At 41.7% G+C, this 20,393-nt stretch overlaps 1 protein-coding gene across 1 annotated transcript; it reads left to right on the forward strand.

The window, feature by feature from the left end:
- Positions 1-7,025: 7,025 nt before the first annotated feature.
- Positions 7,026-10,616, forward strand: EEF1A1 (eukaryotic translation elongation factor 1 alpha 1). Its single transcript, XM_027057404.2, has 8 exons — positions 7,026-7,164; positions 8,155-8,332; positions 8,609-8,788; positions 8,907-9,203; positions 9,304-9,454; positions 9,547-9,803; positions 9,885-10,119; positions 10,213-10,616. The coding sequence occupies exons 2-8, from the start codon at positions 8,189-8,191 to the stop codon at positions 10,335-10,337; spliced, it is 1,389 nt and encodes a 462-aa protein (XP_026913205.1). The 5' UTR covers positions 7,026-7,164; positions 8,155-8,188; the 3' UTR covers positions 10,338-10,616.
- Positions 10,617-20,393: the final 9,777 nt, after the last annotated feature.

Below are 20,393 nucleotides of genomic sequence, written 5' to 3' on the forward strand. Positions count from 1 at the left end.
CTGAGCTGTCAGCACAGAGCCCAGTGTGGGGCTCTAACTCAAAAGCTGTGAGATCATGACCTGAGCCGAAGTCAGGGGCTTAACCAACGGAGCCACCCAGGCGCCCCTATCTTCTTCTTCTTCTTCTTTATTTTTTTTTATTTTAAATCCAAGTAGTTAACATATAGTGTAATAATGATTTCAGGAATAGGGTTTAGTGATTCATCACTTACATATAACACCCAGTACTCATCCCAACAAGTGCCCTTCTTAATGCCTATGGTCCATTTAGCCCATCCCCCCACCCAACACCCCGTCAGCAACCCTCAGTTTGTTCTCTGTTTTCAAGAGTGTCTTATGGTTTGTCTCCCTCTCTGTTTTTCTCTTTTTCCTTCCATTCCCCTATGTTCATCCCAAACAGTTTCATCTTGTTCTCTGCTCCTCTCTGCAGAAGAGCAAACTCTTCCTCCCACCTAGTTTTCTAAGGCAGTCACCCAAAACCTACCCCCTCCATGGCTTTCTTCCACTGGCTGACTCCAGCAGTTCCAGACCAACCAAGGTGAGACTCTCTCTACTTCCCCTGCTGCTGTCCTCTCCCCCACCACACCCCCCGCAATCTGAGTCCCTCGAGAGTGCTCAGAAACACGCTAGGTTTTCCTGGTTCCAGCATTCATGCTCCCCTGGAGTCACCTGTTTACTGTTAGTAACTGTTCCCTCTCCCTAAGTGTCTAGAACTCTGCCACACACACTATCCAACCATGATTGTTTATCTCCTCAGTGTCTAGCGAAGCTCCTGTCACACTGTTTATGTTCAGTGAATGTTTTATGGATGCATGAGTAAAAACTGACTTCTGAAGTCCTCTACCATTACCAACATATACTGAATGCCATAATTCAAAAGTCCTTGCCACTTACAGAACACACCCAGTGTGTGCCATATGTATTGGTGAATCTGTAGAGTTCTAATACTTAAATGAAATGGACAGATAGTACTCATTAGGATGAGTAATGACATGGGCAAATTTCTCTATATTTTGAACAGATTTTTCTTGTTTTTTGAAAGAGTTAATGGCTATTTTCTAATTATAATGAGCATTAGCATTTGTAAAAATAGTCCACATCTTCAGATACATTATCTCATTTAAGCCTTATGATCAGTTCTGTGAAATAGATGTTATTAGATACTGCATAGTGTTCTGCAGCAATATGGATGGAACTGGAGGGTATTATGCTAAGTGAAATAAGTCAGGCAGAGAAAGACAGATACCAAATGTTTTCACTCTTATGTGGATCCTGAGAAACTTAACAGAAGACCATGGGGGAGGGAAGGGGGGGAGTTACAGACAGGGAGGGAGGCAAACCATAAGAGACTCTTGGATACTGAGAACAAACTGAGATTGATGGGGGTTGGGGGAGAGGGAAAATGGGTCATGGGCATTGAGGAGGGCACCTGTTGGGATGAGCACTGGGTGTTGTATGGAAACCAATTTGACAATAAACTATATTTAATATTAAAAAAAAGATACTGTATAGTGGCATAATGAGCTCAAGGGTGATGTATTCAAGGTCATATAACTAATCAATAAAATTGACAGGAATAGACTCCAGCTCTTTAGTTAAGTGTTCTTTCCACTATGTTACCTATGAAGACATAGAAATACTGAAAGTGAGGGATACCTGGGTGGCTCAGTTGGTTAAGCGTCTGACTTCAGCTCATGTTCTCACGGTTCATGGTTCGAGCCCCATGTCAGGCTCTGTGCTGACAGCTCAGAGCCTGGAGCCTGCCTCCGATTCTGTGCCTCCCTCTCTCTCTGGCCCTCCCCTGCTCATGCTCTTTCTCTCTCTCTCAAAAATAAATAAACATTAAAAAAATTTTTTTTAAGAAATACTGAAAGTGAATATTGCCTATAAAATGCAGATTCACAAAAACTAGTGAGTAAGGGAATATTATCCTCTCTTCCATACTAAATGAGAGAAAATTTATTCTAGTAGACACCGGTCTTAGAATCGTGAGAGCAGTAGTAGAACTATCTTTAGTTAATTTTCCTGGCATAGTCTTCAGACTTTCTCTAAACAATAAAAAAAAGAGAGTAATATTTCACTGAATAACATCTGTACAATGTTTTACTATGTACATGTATTAGCTATTTCTAAATTTTTACAAATTAAGAGATTCTGATGAATTTATTTTCTTTGCCGAGTCAAGTTAGTGTCATCATGTATACCTGAGGGCAGATGTTCTCCAAAAAGCCTGTGGAAACACCATCTTTACTAGATAATTGAGTGCCCCCGTGTCTTTTCATGTTGTTTCACGGTAGAATTGTGAGGCAGGTACTAAATACGAAGAAAGAACAGACCCATGTTACAGATGCACTGAGAAACCAAGAACTGCTGGCCATCACACACCTGTAAGCAGCGGATCAAGGACTGAATCCCAGATTTTCTGACTCCAATGCCACTGCAATTTTCATTTCTAGGCTGTCTAGTCCTGCAGATAAAAGTTATAGCTAGCACTCAGGTCAGATTACCTGGGTTCCAATGTTGCTTTGCAGGGCCCTAAAGTACTTATAAGATCTGCAAGATGTATTAAGAAGCAATGTGATATATTGTATTTTACCATTTTGTGCAAAAAAAGGGAAACTTTTTAAAGAGAATGTATGTCTGCGTTTGCTTATTATGCATAAACTATCCGTCGCCTACAGGTTCTCCATCTGTAAAATGTGGGTGATGGGATTTCATTCAATAATGCAAATATTAGAACAGTGCATACTGAAGTACCATTTTATTTGGATTCTGAATCTAAATAATTCCTTGGCTTAATCATATTTTAAAACACCCCTTTAAAGATAATTTTCAATTGTATAGGCAAGATGAAAACGTGGAAAGCCACTGCAAAATGTAATTACTTAAAGCTACTTTAAATTAGGCCCAAAGCAGAGTGATTAGCCAATACTGAAAGATGTGGATGAACCACAATTATAGATCTCAAAGAACTATTGCTGTTCACCCTTTTACTAAACTTAATAACTAAAATGCTTTTTTTTCCTAAATGGGGTCATGTAGATGTTTACTACAATGTATTTTGACAGTTTGCTACTCTAAATGGTATGAACAAGTTTAAAGAAAAATCTTAAACAAAATATGACCTTAGATTACAACCTAAAAATATATTTACAAGTCTCAACGATGTTACTGTTGCCATTTTAACTTTAAATTAGTAGAAGACATACTTTAATCTGCCGTAAAATCCTGGAGAAAAAACCTACACTAGGATTATATTCAAAACACAGGGTTTAGGGAAATGGGCTTAAAAATTTTTTTTAATGTTTATTATTTTTGAGAGAGAGAGAGAGAGAAAGCACCAGCGGGGGAGGGGCAGAGAGCGAGGGAGACGCAGAAACAGAAGCGGGCTCCAGGCTGTGAGCTGTCAGCTCAGAGCCTGACCTGGGGCTCGAACCCACAAACTGCAAGATCATGACCTGAGCTGAAGTGGCAGACTTAACTGACTGAGCCAGATGCCCCAAAAGGGCTCTTTAAAAAAATATTTGCTTCAGCCTTTTAGAGGCCAGACAAGGTGACAAAAATAGACCCCCACCCAGAGCCGTATGGGGTTTTCTGTCTCCTCCCGAGCATTTTCTTGCTTTCCTCCGCAGAGGACCAAAGAAAGTGACCTCCAGGTGGGGCGTCTCCAGGGGCGGGCCAGAGTGGCCTCTGTGCTTCGAAGACCCGAGTCCGCAGACCAGCCGCCGACAGGTGTCCCAGCGCACCCACTAGCGCGGGTCGCGCGGCCCCGGGAGCAGCCACGGGGAAAAGGCAGCCAGGTGTCCGCCTTGCCGCCGGGGACCGCAGCATACCCTCGGCGCCGCCCCAGTCCCCCTTCCTCGGAACCTGGGTGCACCCCCGAGCCGCGCGTGACTTCCTCGGGACTCGCGTTCTCGTCGCGTTCCATCCCCAACCGAGAGCAGAATGTGACCTCTGTCCTGAGAAAAGGCTGTGGCTAGTGTCTAACCCTGACTCACAGTATGGCTGGAGATACCTCCCACCCCTCAAAAGTCTGGGTCATTATTGCAACAGAAATAAGAGCACCTGGTCAGTGATGCCCAGTAGGTTACTTAGATATAAATCAAGGACTTAGGTGTAATTTTGCCTTTCCTTAGGTTCTATTTTTAAAATGGATTCTCTGTAAGGTATGTAAAAAGTATCCGGTCATCTGCAATCATAGGACCTTGGGAAAGACTTGCCTATAATCTGGGATGGCTTTGGAGTCATACTTCTTTAATTTTCCTTTCTTTCCTGGGCATAATAATGAAAGTTTCGTGGTCTTTCTTTGCTCCTGGAACATTCTTGGACCATTCTGTTACTTTATTTGGAATGTTGGATTATTTTTTTCACCTTCCAAAAGAGCTGTAATGGTGAAATACTAGAAAAATGAAAAGGTGAGATTTGAATCAGGAGCTATAGTTTTATAAGCTTCTGTCGAAATGTTTGTGGGCATCTACCGAAGAATTCTAGTGTTCATTGTAGTGCTGAATACACATACATATCTATAAAAATTACTTTTTAAATTGTTGTGGGTCCATATTTTCAGACAGAATAATTCAATTGAAAGTACACATATTTCCAATCATTACAGTTTTAGGATTATATAAAAGTACTTAAGTGTGCAATGTCACATTTTAATGAACTGTGCAGATTTCACAGATGTCACTTTTCTCACTTTTATTTTACTAACTGGAAATTATCTTTAATACTTTTCCCTCTTACCAACATCCACTTTCATTTGACTTTTCGTAGATTAGATGTTAACTGCAATTTTGGATTCCATGTAAAACTTTCAAATACTCAACTTTTAGTCTTTAGTCTTTGCTTCCTTCCCTCATATCACCATTTCTTTACATTTTCAAAAATTTGTCATTCCTGTTAAAATATTTATAGGACCTAGTATTATCTCCAATAATGTTCAAACCTAAACCATTTGAAGTTTACTCAAGAAGGCATGGAAAATAAATCTAGGGTGGCACCCTAATCTTAATCTTACACAACACAGTGTGCAGTTAATATTACTATGATGTACAATTATGACTGATTGTGCGAATCATTCCAAAGAAAATTCTCATTAATTAATATTTCCAAGGAATTAAACAAGAGCAGAGCTATTTGCATTGTTCTATTGGTAGTGACTGCTTTCAATTGGTATTTCTTACATTTTAATCTCATTACAAACACTGATTAGCATATCAAGATAATTTTATACCACATGTATATGATTGGGTAAGGGCACTAGGAAAATGCAGTGTGAAGAAAGAATTTATGAAAGGAAAGAAGCTAGAAATATCGACTTAGAAAAGGGTTTTGTTGCTAGAAAAAGATTAATGAGCCTCTAGGGAAACTTCATATGGCCTGGTTTCTTTCATGAAAATTCTCTCAAAAAGAGAAGGCTATGAACCTCCTAATGAAGAAATTAAACACACACACACACACACACACACCACATTTTTAGAAGTTTCTATCTACAAAGAGTGGTAAAACAAGAAGACACAGGAAGGCTATTCCAGAAGACTTCTTTCATTTAAAAAAAAAAAAAAGGTATTTGGGTTGTGAGAAGTAACTGCAAGCTAGGACTAGAACTACATCCTACAATGAAATAGAAAGTAAGTAAGCCCCATACAAGTTTGCCTTTAACTGTTTCCCCATTGTTTTATATATTCCTTTTCCTCTTCCAATTTGATTGTGGGTTCCTCTCCAAAAGGAAGTATTTCTTTTGCACAAGCCACAGAACTTCGTTTAGCACTGGACACATAGTAGGTTTCAAGAATTTAATAGATGGGCTCTAGGAGTTGCAGTGATGTTCCACACGTGGAAGAGATATACTGATGTAGTAACTAGCTCATTAAAAATAAAAGTTCTTTCCTGAAAGGAGCATTTCTCAGAGCTGCCCTGATTGCCAACCAAAAAGGCCTCATCCGGGTTTGCCCTAGATTTATGCTAACATTTAGTTAAAATCAATAGGACGACATAAAATTAATCCATTTATTTAAATGGGATAGGCCACTTGAGAAGCAGTGATTTCACAAGTATCAGGGATAGGAAATTGTGTGGATAAACTTGCTAATGCTGCTGATCAGTTTCTATACGAGATCAAGTGGAAAGACTGAATTTGAAAAGTTCTTCCTTAGGTTTCTCATGCTAGCAATCAAATCAGTGTACACTGAAAAAAAAAAATGTACCACGAGAGCAGACACACACAGGTCTCTTTATAGCGTAATAGAATTAGAATTAAAAGGCAAACTGTGGGATTGAAATCTATTCTAAACTGAAAAACTAGACGTCTGGAGTGCCATATGGGGTGAACGTGTGATATGGGCTTCGATAAAAGCAGCTGGCTTTGAATGGAACAAGCCAAGAGGCCAGCCCCAAAAGCATATTCGTTCGGGTCCCGGCCACCGAGTTGAAACCCTCGCTGATTCACCGGCTGTGAAGGCAGCCCCTTGGGTCTTCCGCCCCTCGCTGCCCTGGGTGCTTGGGCCTTGTACTCATCTGCAGCGGGGCGGTGATCCGAAGGCAGGGGCGGGGGAGGAGCCAGCCCCGGGCGGACAGGCGACTAGCGGTGGAAGTGGCTCAAAGGGGTTGTCCCGGACCTTCGAGAGGACCAGGCTAAAGCCTGGAGGTTTACTGCCGAGGGAAGGCATACTCCAATGTCTACATCACCTTTACAATTTAAACCAGGAACGGCAGAAGGAATACTCCGCACATCCCGGCCCGGCCGCCTTCTGGCCGCCCCACCCCCCAGCTGGAGCCGAAAGTAATTCATACAAAGGAGGACTCGCCTCAGCCTTGGGGAACCCAGGGACCGTCGTTAAACTCTCGATAACCTAGAACCGAAGGCTCGCTCGACCCCACCTCCCCACCCACTCGCTCTTGTCATCATTTGGGTCAAAAGGAGCATGCGCGAGGCGAAGTGTGCTCTTCAGTGGGATGAGCGCACATCGCCCACGGTCCCCGAGAAGTAGGGGGGAAGGGACGGCGATTGAACGGGTGCCTGGTAGAGTTGGCGCGGGGTAAACTGGGAAAGTGGTGTCGTGTGCTGGCTCCGCCCTCTTCCCCGAGGGTGGGGGAGGATCGTATATAAGTGCCGTAGCCGCCTTGAACGTTCTTTTTCGCAACGGGTTTGCCGCCAGAACACAGGTGAGTACCGGGTGTGGTTTCCGCGGGCCTGGCCTCTTGGAGCCGGTTGTGGCCCTCGCTTGCCTGTTACAACTGCCGCGCCATCCAGGCACTTTACGAGGTTCTTGACCCCGAATTTCGGGTTACGAGTGGGTGGGAAGGTTCGCGGCCTTGCGTTTTTTCAGGATCCCTCCCCCCCCACCTTCGCCTCGTGCTTGGGTTGAGGCCTGGCTTGGGCGCTGTGGCCGCCGTGTGCGAATTCTCCGCACCTTCTCGCCTGCCTTGTCACAATCTTTTTAAGTCTCGAGCAAATCAGCCGGTCCAGAAAAAGCTGCTATGCTTGTCCGCGTCAAGATAGTTTCGCGGAGGTTGGTCAGGATCTTAGCAGGGTGGGCTTTTTCGCGGTCGTCGGGTTTTTGGGGTTGTGGGTCCGCCGCGAGGCGCGGAGGGCGGTGGCGAGGCCGGCTGGTCCCGGCGCACATGTCCGGCGAGGCGGGGCCCACAAGCGGTGGCCACCGAGTCGGGCGCGGGAGGGCACCGTGGAGTGGGACGGGCGGCCCTGGGGGCCAGCCTCGTGCCGTCCACCTCGGCCGGCCAGGCCGGCCCGCTCGGCACCAGTTGCGTGCGCGGAAAGATGGCCGCTCTTCGGCCCTGCTGCAGGGAGCTCAAAATGGAGGACGCGGCGGCCCGGGAGAGCGGGCGGGTGAGTCACCCACACAAAGGAAAAGGGCCTTTCCCTCTCTGGCCGCCGCTTCCTGTGACCCCACGGTGTACCCGGCGCCGTCTTGGCACCTCGATTTCTTCTCAACGACTTGGAAGCAGGCCTTCCTCGAGGGGGAGGGGATTTTGTGTGGTGGAGTTAACCCCACGCTTGGTGGGTGGAGACTAGAGTTGGGCCAGCCTGGCACTGGTTGTAATTCTCCTTGGAATTTGCCCTTTAAGAGTTTGGATCGTGGCTTATTCTCAAGTCTTTGGGACAGTAGTTTCAAGGGTATTTTTCTTCCAATTTAGGTGTCGTGAAAACCACCGCTCAACCTAAACCAAAATGGGAAAGGAAAAGACTCATATCAACATCGTCGTCATTGGACACGTAGATTCGGGCAAGTCTACCACTACTGGTCATCTGATCTACAAATGTGGTGGGATCGACAAAAGAACTATCGAAAAATTTGAGAAGGAGGCTGCTGAGGTAGGTGCAGCAACATAATGAGGAAGGTCGTTGGAAGTAAGTTGGTTAGCAGGTGTTAGGTGGTAACTCAAAACTAGTCCGTGTGGATCTAAATGTCCTACTTAAAGGTGGAATAAACTAGTGTTTGCTGTTAAACTTCTTACGTATGTTAATGTGAGTCATCTAACAGTTGTTGAACTGAAACTTCACGTTTCTGCTGAAGTGGGAGTAAGGGATTTCCAAGTTGAAGATGGATCGTGTTTTAGTTCCCAAGTAACCCATTTTCAATTCTTACAGATGGGAAAGGGCTCCTTCAAGTATGCCTGGGTCTTGGATAAACTGAAAGCCGAACGTGAACGTGGTATCACCATTGATATCTCCCTGTGGAAATTCGAGACCAGCAAGTACTATGTGACCATCATTGATGCCCCAGGACACAGAGACTTTATCAAAAATATGATTACGGGCACATCTCAGGTTGGTATGATTGATAGTAACTTGAAAATAATGAGATTTGCCTTGTGCAATGGAAAAAGGGTGAGTTCATCCTTTTGAAGAAGCTGTAACCAGATATGGTCTTGTTTTCTTTTCAAAGGCTGACTGTGCTGTGCTGATCGTTGCTGCTGGTGTTGGCGAATTTGAAGCAGGTATCTCCAAGAATGGGCAGACCCGTGAGCATGCCCTTCTGGCTTACACACTGGGTGTAAAACAACTTATTGTCGGTGTTAACAAAATGGATTCCACTGAGCCACCCTACAGCCAGAAGAGATACGAGGAAATCGTTAAGGAAGTCAGCACCTACATTAAGAAAATTGGCTACAACCCCGACACCGTAGCATTTGTGCCAATTTCTGGTTGGAATGGTGACAACATGCTGGAGCCAAGTGCTAATGTAAGTGACTTTCAAGACTTGGAGGAAGTGATGGAAGGGGACAGATGTTGAGACTAATTGACAACTATTTGGGGGATGCTAATTGACAATCTTGTTTTAGATGCCTTGGTTCAAGGGATGGAAAGTCACCCGTAAAGATGGCAATGCCAGTGGAACCACACTGCTTGAAGCTCTGGATTGCATTCTGCCACCTACTCGTCCAACTGACAAGCCCTTGCGTCTGCCCCTCCAGGATGTCTACAAAATTGGTGGTAAGTTGAACATCACTATCAGGACGTAACTTGTGCTGGTTGCTGCACTTTTTTCACGTAAGGTATTTGACACCATGCTGTAAATATTTCAGGTATTGGTACTGTCCCTGTGGGTCGAGTGGAGACCGGTGTTCTTAAGCCAGGCATGGTGGTCACTTTTGCTCCAGTCAATGTTACAACTGAAGTAAAGTCTGTTGAAATGCACCATGAAGCTTTGAGTGAGGCTCTACCTGGGGACAACGTGGGCTTCAATGTCAAGAACGTATCTGTCAAAGATGTTCGTCGTGGCAATGTGGCTGGTGATAGCAAAAATGACCCACCAATGGAAGCAGCTGGCTTCACAGCTCAGGTAACACTGGAAAGTGGCACTGTTCTCACTTAACTGCCAGACTTGGTGTTTTGAGGCTCATTAAATGCAACTCTTTTTCAGGTGATAATCCTGAACCATCCAGGCCAAATCAGTGCCGGATATGCACCTGTGCTGGACTGTCACACAGCTCACATCGCCTGCAAGTTTGCTGAGCTGAAGGAGAAGATTGATCGTCGTTCTGGAAAAAAGCTGGAAGATGGTCCCAAGTTCTTAAAATCTGGTGATGCTGCCATTGTTGATATGGTTCCTGGCAAGCCCATGTGTGTTGAGAGCTTCTCTGACTATCCTCCTCTGGGTAAGGATGACTTGAGTGTAATTAGAAACTTTACTGAAGATGGGAAATACCAGAACAAAGTTTCTGATGACAATCTAAAATTTGTTTTAATAGGCCGTTTTGCTGTTCGTGACATGAGACAGACGGTTGCTGTGGGTGTCATCAAAGCAGTGGACAAGAAGGCAGCTGGAGCTGGCAAGGTCACCAAGTCTGCCCAGAAAGCTCAGAAGGCTAAATGAATATTATCCCCAATACCTGCCACCCCAGTCTTAATCAGTGGTGGAAGAACGGTCTCAGAACTGTTTGTGTCAATTGGCCATTTAAGTTTAATAGTAAAAGACTGGTTAATGATAACAATGCATCGTAAAACCTTCAGAAGGAAAGGAGAATGTTTTGTGGACCATTTGTTTTTTTTGTGTGTGGCAGTTTTAAGTTATTAGTTTTTAAAATCAGTACTTTTTAATGGAAACAACTTTGACCAAAAATCTGTCACAGAATTTTGAGACCCATTAAAACAAGTTTAATGAGAAACCCGTGTCTTCTTTTGGTCAACACTACAAGCTTGTACTATTCAGGTAAAAAGATTGAGTTGCCCATAACCTATTCCTGGTGTTAACATCTGGTGAAACTGAGAATTGGGTTAAGGGTTTTTCCCTGGGCTGGGAAACATTTTTACCACCTCAAGGAAAAGAAACAAGTACATAGAGGTATGGGAAAAGGGGATCTGCAACACCGTTTAGAACAGTAACACCATTAAGGTAGGTTATAAAAAGTTAAATTTTGTAAATCAAAGTCAACGTGTAAAATTTGTATACTATCACTTGAGTAGACTTGATAACATTGTCACAATTGAGTTTCCCACTTATTGGAATGCTTTGTCACATTTATAAATCTTGTAGTTTAAAGTATCCTGAAAGGTGAGGCATTCAATAACGTTATTGTATTTAATGGTAGAGTTCATTGTGTCCAAACTGTAGGAGAACAAAGTATATACTGGAATTTTAATGTCACTTGAGAACTAGAAATCCACCTCCAGTAGGAATTTTCCTCTAAGCCAAGCTTGAGTGAAGAAGGGGCATTGCTGCACTGGAGATTTAAAACCCAAAGTGGCAGTACTCAGCCTAAATGAGGACCTGTTTTGGACTGTAGGGTAAGCTTTGTTTTTAGTTGAATATGTTTTGAGATTTTGCTAAAAGCGTCCTTCCAAAATTGTTACCTAACAAGCAATAAAAGAATGACCATTTGAAGTTAATTTGATGGATGAGTTGGAAAGTGAAGAGCTCATTAAACCCCACTGTGGTAATTTTGTAATTTATATAAACTGTAGGTAGACTGGTAAATTAACAGTACTTTGGTTGACAACAACGTGGTCTTAAGTTCTTGCCTTTGGATAGCTGGCAAATCTCTTAACACTGGTGCATTTGATAGAACATTCCATGGATCCTGGCTAATTTGGACATTAATTTCATAAGACCCTATTTGATCCGTAAATTTTAAGTTGCTTTGAAATAGGCAAAATCACAGGACACCTTGTATTTTATAATGCAGACATTTACTAAGTGGAATGTATCTAAGAACTTAGTGGCCATAATGAGAACTGCAATTAAAATACTTTTTTTTTCTAAACTAGGTAAAATGCTTGGTCTCTGGGCAGTATTACCAGAGGCATTGTAAATTAAAAGTTAATAAGACTTTGTCTCCACAGCTCCAAAACACCCATTATTTTTTTCCTCTTATTTGTAAAAATATGTTGATTGCTAATTGGTTTAAGATAAGGAGTGGAGATAGGTAAGATTCTTAAACAGCATGTTGGTAAACGGTAGCCAGCATAAGAAATCTTGTGTACTAGGAGGGATTTATTGTTCACCCCTCCCACACCCCCACCCCCCAAAAAATCACTTAGCTTCAGAAAATGGCTACCACTAAATGGAGAAAGGGAAGTGGAAATAGTGTCCAGAAAAGCTGGGCCAGTTGGGATACTTAACTCCATAGAACCCAATGTGATATAACCTTGTGAAGGCAGTCATCTGTTTAGAGCACCATCTACTGGTAGTCCTGCAAATAATTTACAAACTGGTTTCAAAAATGAGTCTGTAAATTGAGAATATAGTTTACTTTAGCTCTGTTGAACTTTATGTACTAATTGCATTGTTTGGATTGATTAAAATTAAGAGTGGTTTCATAAAACTAGAATGCCTCAAACTAGTGTTTGACCTTCAACCATGTTTAAAATTGGCCAGCTGTTGAATTACCCATGTTCGTGATCTTGAAATTTGTCCCGGGAATTCTGGTGTGATTTCAGAATATGGGGGAAAGCATTCTCTTTTTTAATGTTTAGTTTTGACATGGAGCATAAGTGGGGGAGGGGCAGAGAGAGGGAGACAGAATCTGGTTCCAGGCTCCTGACCTGTCAGCACAGAGCCCGACTTGGGGCTTGAACTCCTGAACCGTGAGATCATGACCTGAGCCAAAGTCGCTCAACCAACTGAGCCACCCAGGTGCCCCTAGGAGGAAAGCATTCTGATTCAGGACTTAAAACAGATCCTTAGTAAGGCATATTTGATTTTTAAAAAATTATTCTGTTAGTGTCCTTACTGCCAGAATAGATAATCAAATCTGGTTTTGGCCAAATCAGCTCTAATTTATGCGTTTATCCCTTAATCTTCTAGCCTCTTAAGAGCATGAGAATTCATTTGGTTGCTAAAGTTTGGGTTCAGCCCGACATAAAGGCTACTGGCTGCACAAGTGGTGCAAGCCCTTTGATTTTAAGTAGTTTTCAGTATGGAGTGTAAGAATCCTGGTGAATGTTACTGGGCTTGCATTTCACGTTTCAGTTGGTTTTCTGCTAAGTTCAGCCCCAAGCTCTCCACCCAAAACATTTCTTGGCCATAAGTGTTCACAAATTCTAAAATGGCCAACTCTCAAGGGTAACAGTTTGTTGGGTGTTAATGTGACTTTACATAGGCTTTAGATTGGTAGTAGAATATATTCATTTTGTTACCATGAAATGCAGGTATACTCAATTATTCTATTTTATAATGTCTTTCACTTCCAAACCCATAGGTTTTCTCATCCAGTTGGTAAGTCTCTGGGAATTTCCATGACTTAAAATTGAAACTTAATGATGTCTAGGAGACTGCCACATGGTTCCTGAAAGGTAGTTGATCCCTGGAAATCATTGAGAAGGATCATGATTTTGTCGTTTACCTAAATAGAGAAATAGGAACTAAGTGTCCTGTCCATCAATCACTGGCAGAAATGAGTGAAATAAGGAAAATAGTCATTCACCTTGGACTACCCTTAAGGGGCCCATAGGTCTCAAGAGTTTAGAGCTCTGGTTTTTGTGGGAGACTACATAACAAAGATAATGCTAAGTTAATGTTAACAATTACTTCCTGAGTAAGCAAAAAGTATTAACACTTGGGCAATTGAAAGTTTGTTAATGTTTTTGCATACATTGAAAAATCACCTTTTTAAGAAAAGTTTTACAAGTCTGTTTCATATCTAAGTTTTTTCATGGACAGTTTGTCCATTTGGTGGTTTTCCAGTATGGGAAGTTTATTAATTGGACTGTTCACCTGTAGGTTTGTGACTATAGGTTGTCTGTGTAAATACTTAGCAGTGGGATCACTGGATTGTATGGCAAGTGTATGTATACCTTTTGTAGGAAACTCCCAAACTAGTAATCGATTTTTAAGCTGCACTATTCCTAGGCATTGGAGATAGAATTGCATACAAAATGGACAGGTCTTGCCACTTGAGTTTATAATCCAGTGGGGGGGGTAGATCCTACCTTAAATGAGCAGGTAATACTGAATTGTGATGATGCTATGAAGAAAAATGCCTTGTCAGGCATAACTTGAGATCTGAAGGACAAGTAGGAGTTGCTGGAGAATATGAAAACATTAGACATCCAAATGTCTACTGAAAAAAGTAACAAGGACACACAAATTGAAAGAATCTAAGTCTTTTGTAAATCTAACTTCAAATCAACTGAGTATATTCACTGAAGTCTGCTTGAATACCTCATCAATGTATATGTCACTCATTGGAGGGCAGAGACCTTAGGGCAAGTATTAATCCCCTCATTACAGATGACAGACTGAGGTAGAGTAGCTCCTAAGTCATCTATTGCTGGATGAGCTTTTTGTCTCCATTCTATTTGCTTGCTAGTGACATAAAACTTAAGTTCTTTTGTAAGGTAACTGAACTATTTTACTTCATTTTACAAGAATAATTTACTTGATCCCACTTATCTTTTTGAAAAAAAATCTTTGATCTCTCTACCCAAAGTGGGGCTTGAACTCATGACCCTGAGATCAAAAGTTGCATGTTCCTCGACTGAACCAGCCAGGCACCCCCAATTAATACCCTTTGGTCACATCTACACTAAACCGTTCTTAAGCTGTTTCTGAACCTTAGGTCACAGGGTTTCTAGATTCTTCTATGCTGTTCCCCTTTCCAGTGTATAGCTTTTTAAACTTTTTATCAAAATTAAATCTGTGGATGTACAAGTGTGTAGTCTCCTCCGTTGACCCAGGAGACCCAGGAGTCTCAGAGAGACTTTCTCAGAGAGAAAGGGAAAAGTTTTTTAAATGTTTATTCTAAGAGTGAGTGTAAGAGAAGCAGAGGGGTAGAGAGAAAATCCCAAGCAGGCTCCACACTCTGCAGACCCTGACATGGGGCTCGAACTCCTGAACCCTGCAATCGACCTGAGCCAAAAGCAAGGGTCAGTTGCTCAGTGGACTGAGCCACCCAGGTGCCCTAAGGAGGTTATAACACAGATTATGATCAAATATCTGACTTTTTAAATGCAAATTACATTTTAGATCTTTAATTGCGTTGTCAAGTTTTTTAAATAAAACTTTGGTAGTAACTAGGTTCATAGAAAAGTTGGGAAGATAGGATAAGAGTTTCATTGTACCCCTCACCTAGTTTGTTCCCCGTTAACGTCTTCCACTTCCATAGTATAGTACATTTGTCAAAACCAAGAAACCATTGTTACCTTACTATTTCCAGGCTTTATTCACATTTCAACAAGTATCCAATCTGACACTCATTTTATTTTTGAGAGTAAGGGACAGCATGAGTGGGGGAGGGGCAGGAAGCGGGGGAGACACAGAATCCGAAGAAGGCCCCAAAGCCCTGAGCTGTCTGGCACAGGAACCCTATGGGGGCTCTAACTCAAACCAGAAACTGAGACCTGAGCGGAACTCAACTGAGACACCCAGGCACTCCTGTCTTGGTTACTTTTAAAAACTGAGATGTGCCTGGGTGGCTCAGTTAAGTGTCCTCACAATTCAGGAGTTCCGAGCCCCACATCGGGCTCTGCTGACAGCCTGGAGCCTGCTTCAGATCCTGTGTCTCCCTGTTTCTCTTCCTCCCTCCCTCCGTCTCTCTCAAAAATACTTTTTAAAACCTCAAATATTGAGGCATCTGGGTGGCTCATTGGGTTAAGCATCTGACTTCAGCTCAGATCACCATCTCGACATCACAGTTCCAAGCCCCACATGAGGCTCTCTGCTGTAGGCACGAAGCTTACTTCAGGTCCACTGACCCTCTCTCTGTCCCTCCCCCACCCCTGTGCGCACCTGTGTGCTCTCTCAAAAATACTTAAACATCAAATGTTGGGAGTTTACATTTATCCCTGCTATATCTCATCTTGTTGGGGTAATATTGAATCTGGAACCTGCTATGTAAGCATGTTAAATAAAAATGTGGACTTTGTTTATATATCTAATATTTATATTTCTGTAGTTTTATTTAAATTATTACTAGGTACTAAATAAGGTCCAAAAACAGACCTGAGCTATTGCGCTTGGAGAACTATTCTTTGATTATGATGGTCCAGCCACCTGCAAATTCATCTAATATTAAAATCTGGGTCCTATTTTGTTTGCCATTTTGATCACAATCATGAAAATTTTAGCAAATGAGTAAAAGTGAGGTGAAGTAGGTAATAGCTTTAAGTTCCGGTTTTTGGCAGATAAAAATTATTTGCTGTGCCACTTAAGATCAAGATGTGAGTAAAATCTGTACTAGGATTTAAATATTCTGTCTTATTAACCAATCATTCACAACCTCAAAGAGTTTGAGTTATTTTAGCTTTTTGTCAAAATTTACATCCAAAAGTGATCAAAGCAGCAACATATGCAGTCCGGGTATTCCCTTTAACACGATTTCTTCTGAGGCGTGATCTAAAATGTAGATTACTGCTTACGTAAAGCAGAATAGGTTTGAAAATAGACATAAGTCAAAGGTAGGTAGGATATCCTACTGAGAGTAACTGGCAGCAAAGACCGTGTGGTCTCCCTGCAAACGTGATTCCCAGAGATTTAAGTGACTTGGTTAAATTTTCAGTAAAATCGTGATTAGGAGAATATTCTAGTTGGTGGTGTGACAAACAGTAGGGTTTCCACATAAGTCATTTGAGTTTGGAGTTCCAGGGCTATTTGGAGCCACCCAAACTGAGGAAGTGGTTCTCTCAGACTTCTGATGAGGGCATCTGCCAGGCCTCCTAGGCCTGGGTTGTAACCATTGAAGTAGAAGGGATGCTGCTGTATCAACAAAGGAAGGGCCTTACCCAGCCTTGACCTGCAGCCCCTCTCTTTAGCTGTTATCACACCTTGATTGACCATTTGGACATCTCTGCTGAGCCTCCTACAAGATTCTGTGTTGAGCTGCAAACTCAGTAAATGTCTACCAAGAGATAAGATGATTTTTATTCAGTTAGGGTTGGGTGGAGGGAACATTTTCTTGTAGCTAAATCTTTATATTGAGGTTAGGGAATACATCTCTTGGAACTCAGTTTCTCATATTTTATGTAACTTTATGAATGTTTTTCTTCAAAGCTCTGGTATCTGTCATTGAAGTTTGTTAAACTGCCCCCCCCCCCCCCGCCCCGCTTTAGGTTGTTCTGTATGAATTGGAACTACAGAAAATTGAGTAATTTCCTTTTCATTGCTTGAAACATGTCGTGTGCTGGTCTTTTATGATACACAGTTTAGAATAATGTTTTTTTCTAAATTTAGGTAGTCTATTTTTTTATGTATCTTAACATGCAGACTTAAATTTTGATTGTCATGTTTTAAATAGTGTAGACCAAATCTGAAACAGAATTCAAAGAGCAACCAACATAAAGACTAAATTTGAATGAAGCACTGTTTGAAAAATAGTTGTTTAGCCTAGCAAATGCTAGAAAAGTACTACTGTCTTCCAAGTATATGAAGAGTATTTTAAATCTGCAGAGAATGCTGCTCAAAGTGAAATTCACATTTTAAATTCCCCTACAGTCTCTAAACTCTGGAATAACCCTTAGATTGAGTGCTATAATGGTTCATTAAGCATGGCAACTCTGTAAATGCTTAACATGAAATAGGCTACAAAAGGTGGGAGTGGGAAATTGAAGGTTAAGCCAAGAGAAAGAGACATCAATTGCTTAGGACAGCCGGAGAAACTTTTCATACAATGGAGAACTTCGGGTCCTTAGGAGGAAACAAATCATTGAAAATGGCAGAAAAGGTATTGTGAAATCAGAATACCTGAGATCCATGCTCAACAGCAACTTGCAATTATACTTTAATCCCATGACTTAACCAGGCTACAGCATAGAAAGAGTTCAGTAAGTTCTTAAATTTTTTTTAAAAAATTCTTTGAGAAATACACAGATGTTAAAGAATTAGGGGTTTTGCCCTAAGGAAGTAGTGCTATTTCTTCAAACAGATTAGTCTTATATTTCTTACTGTGGATCCTAGTAAAGAAAAAAATTTTCTATTGCAACACAGTATAAACAGTATTTCATTGCATCAAAGATGATTACCTATGATTATGACACAGATTTCATGACTTGCTAATGAATTGCAGCCAGCAGTTTGAGAATGTTGATTTAGAAGTCCGTTGACAGGCACACCTGAGTGGCTCAGTTGGTTAAGTGACTTTGGCTCAGGCCATGATCTTATGGTTCATGGGTTCGAGCCCTGTGTTGGGCTCTGTGCTGACAGCTCAGAGCCTGGAGCCTGCTTCAGATTCTGTGTCTCTCTCTGCCCCTCCTCTGTTCATTTTCTCTCTCTTTCTCAAAAATAAACGTTAAAAAAAATTTTTTAGAAGTCAGTTGACAGTCAAAATGAGGTTCTAAATCAAAATAAATGCATCCTTTCTGTAGGGTATAAGAGCTGAGGTTGTCAACCTATACTTGTCCAGACAGGCATTCAAGTATGCCCAAAGCTTACATTTGAAAAAAATGTGGTCTTGCCCACAAATATAACCCACTACCCATTGGAAGGTGGAATGGCTTTCTTTTAGACTTGAATTTCTGTAACAGGGCATGAGTTTTCTGCACAACCAACTTCAATCAGCAGTACAGATTATTTGGATTCTACATTCCTGAGGCAGCACACGGTAAAATTAATTGCAATCTAGTTTCTGCCAAAAGCAGCTGAGACAATGGATATTTATGGAGGCAAGCTAGTGGTTCTCACAGTTGGCTGGGCATTGAAATAACCTATGGAGTTAAACATGGATATCCATACCTTTCCAGGCCAGCTGAATCAATTGCTTATGATAAGGCATTGCCCCCTACTTTTACAAGCTCTGTTAGGAATTCTGAGGTGAGGTTTAAGAATCCTTGGTCAAGGGCTTGCCAGTCATACATTTCTTTACAGGTTTTTGTTTTGTTTAAAAAACAGCTCTATTGACACAAGTCATATACTGTAAAATTTACCCTTTAAAAAAATTTTTTTTAATGTTTATTTTTGAGACAGACAGAGCATGAACGGGGGAGGGTCAGAGAGAGGGGGAGACACAGAATCCGAAGCAGGCTTCAGGCTCTGAGCTGTCAGCACAGAGCCCGATGCGGGGCTCGAACTCACGGACTGTGAGATCATGACCTGAGCCGAAGTCAGACACTTAACCGACTGAGCCACCCAGGCACCCCAAAATTTACCCTTTTAAAGTGTACAATTCAGTGGTCTTCAGTATCTTCATAGAGTTGTGCAACCATCGTCACAGTCTAATTTCAGAACATTTTCATCACCTTATAGAAGAGGTACCCTTTTTAAGGGCAAAGAAGCCACCCCAGGAGTCTCCTTTTACCATTTGTTGGGTCAGTTTGCACACAAGCCTCAGGCCTAGACCAAACACTGAGGGGGACTGCAATGACCGAGACGGGCTTAAATTAATGAAGATTTAGCTCCTGGAACTGTGAAGGAAAGAGCAAACCATGGTTTTTTAGAAAGGACAATGGGCAGATGTGATTATTAGGAAGACGGCCCAGCAGTGTTTATCATAGGCAAATTAATTATCTCCAAGTCTTGTTTCCCTTGTCTCCAGAACAAGGACAACTTTATCATGGGGTTAAGTGCAACAGTGCACTCCCTATCTGATACATAGGGAACATTATTAGGTAGTAGCTACTTTTATAAGATCACTAGCAAAGGCACTGTTTTCCCTAAGAGGTTATGTGAAAAGTTTCTCTTAGATTTTCATAATAGGAAAAAGTTTTCTCTTGGTCCCCTTGATGACACAAAACCGTATCACTGACAGGAAGCTCAGCTAGAATTTTAACATTAAAGTGGGATCTGCCTTTTCCTCAGCTGATCCTTAATTTTCTTCTCTTTAAAATGTCTCAAGTATATTTTTAGAAATAAGCAGGGGATAAATTATCAGTAAGTAAATAGGTTTTAGAGCTGAGCTACATACACATTGAGGTTTTTTAAAAAATTGTAAGATATACACAACATAAAATTCACTTTCTTAACCATTTTTAAGTGTTGGGTGGCATTAGGTACATTCAAATTGTTGTGCAATCATCACCACCGTACTCCAGAACTCATCTTGCCAAAACAAACTCTGTACCCATTAAACAATAACTCCACATTCTTCTCTACCCCCAACCACCATTCTGCTTTGTCTCTAGGCTAATCTGACTACTCTAGGTACCACATATAAGTGGAATCATAGAATATTGTCCTTTTTTGACTGTTTCTTTCACTTAGCATAATGTCCTCTAAACTCATCCATTTTGTAATGTGTGTCAGAATTTCCTTTCAAGGTTGGAAAGTATTTCACTGTTACTTATATACATTTTGTTTACCCCATTCATCTGTTGATGGACGCTTAGGTTGCTTCCACCTTTTAGCTGTTGTGAATAATGCTACTATGAACATGACCCTTGAACAGGGTCTTCAAGACCTTGCTTTCAATTCTTCTGGGTATATACTCAGGAATGGAATTGCTGTGTCATACAGTAATTCTTTTAATTTTGGCAGGGGGAGCAGCTACACCAATTTACTTTTCCA

This window comes from Acinonyx jubatus, chromosome B2 (genome assembly GCF_027475565.1).
Source record: "Acinonyx jubatus isolate Ajub_Pintada_27869175 chromosome B2, VMU_Ajub_asm_v1.0, whole genome shotgun sequence".
In the NCBI taxonomy this organism is placed as follows: Eukaryota; Metazoa; Chordata; class Mammalia; order Carnivora; family Felidae; genus Acinonyx; species Acinonyx jubatus.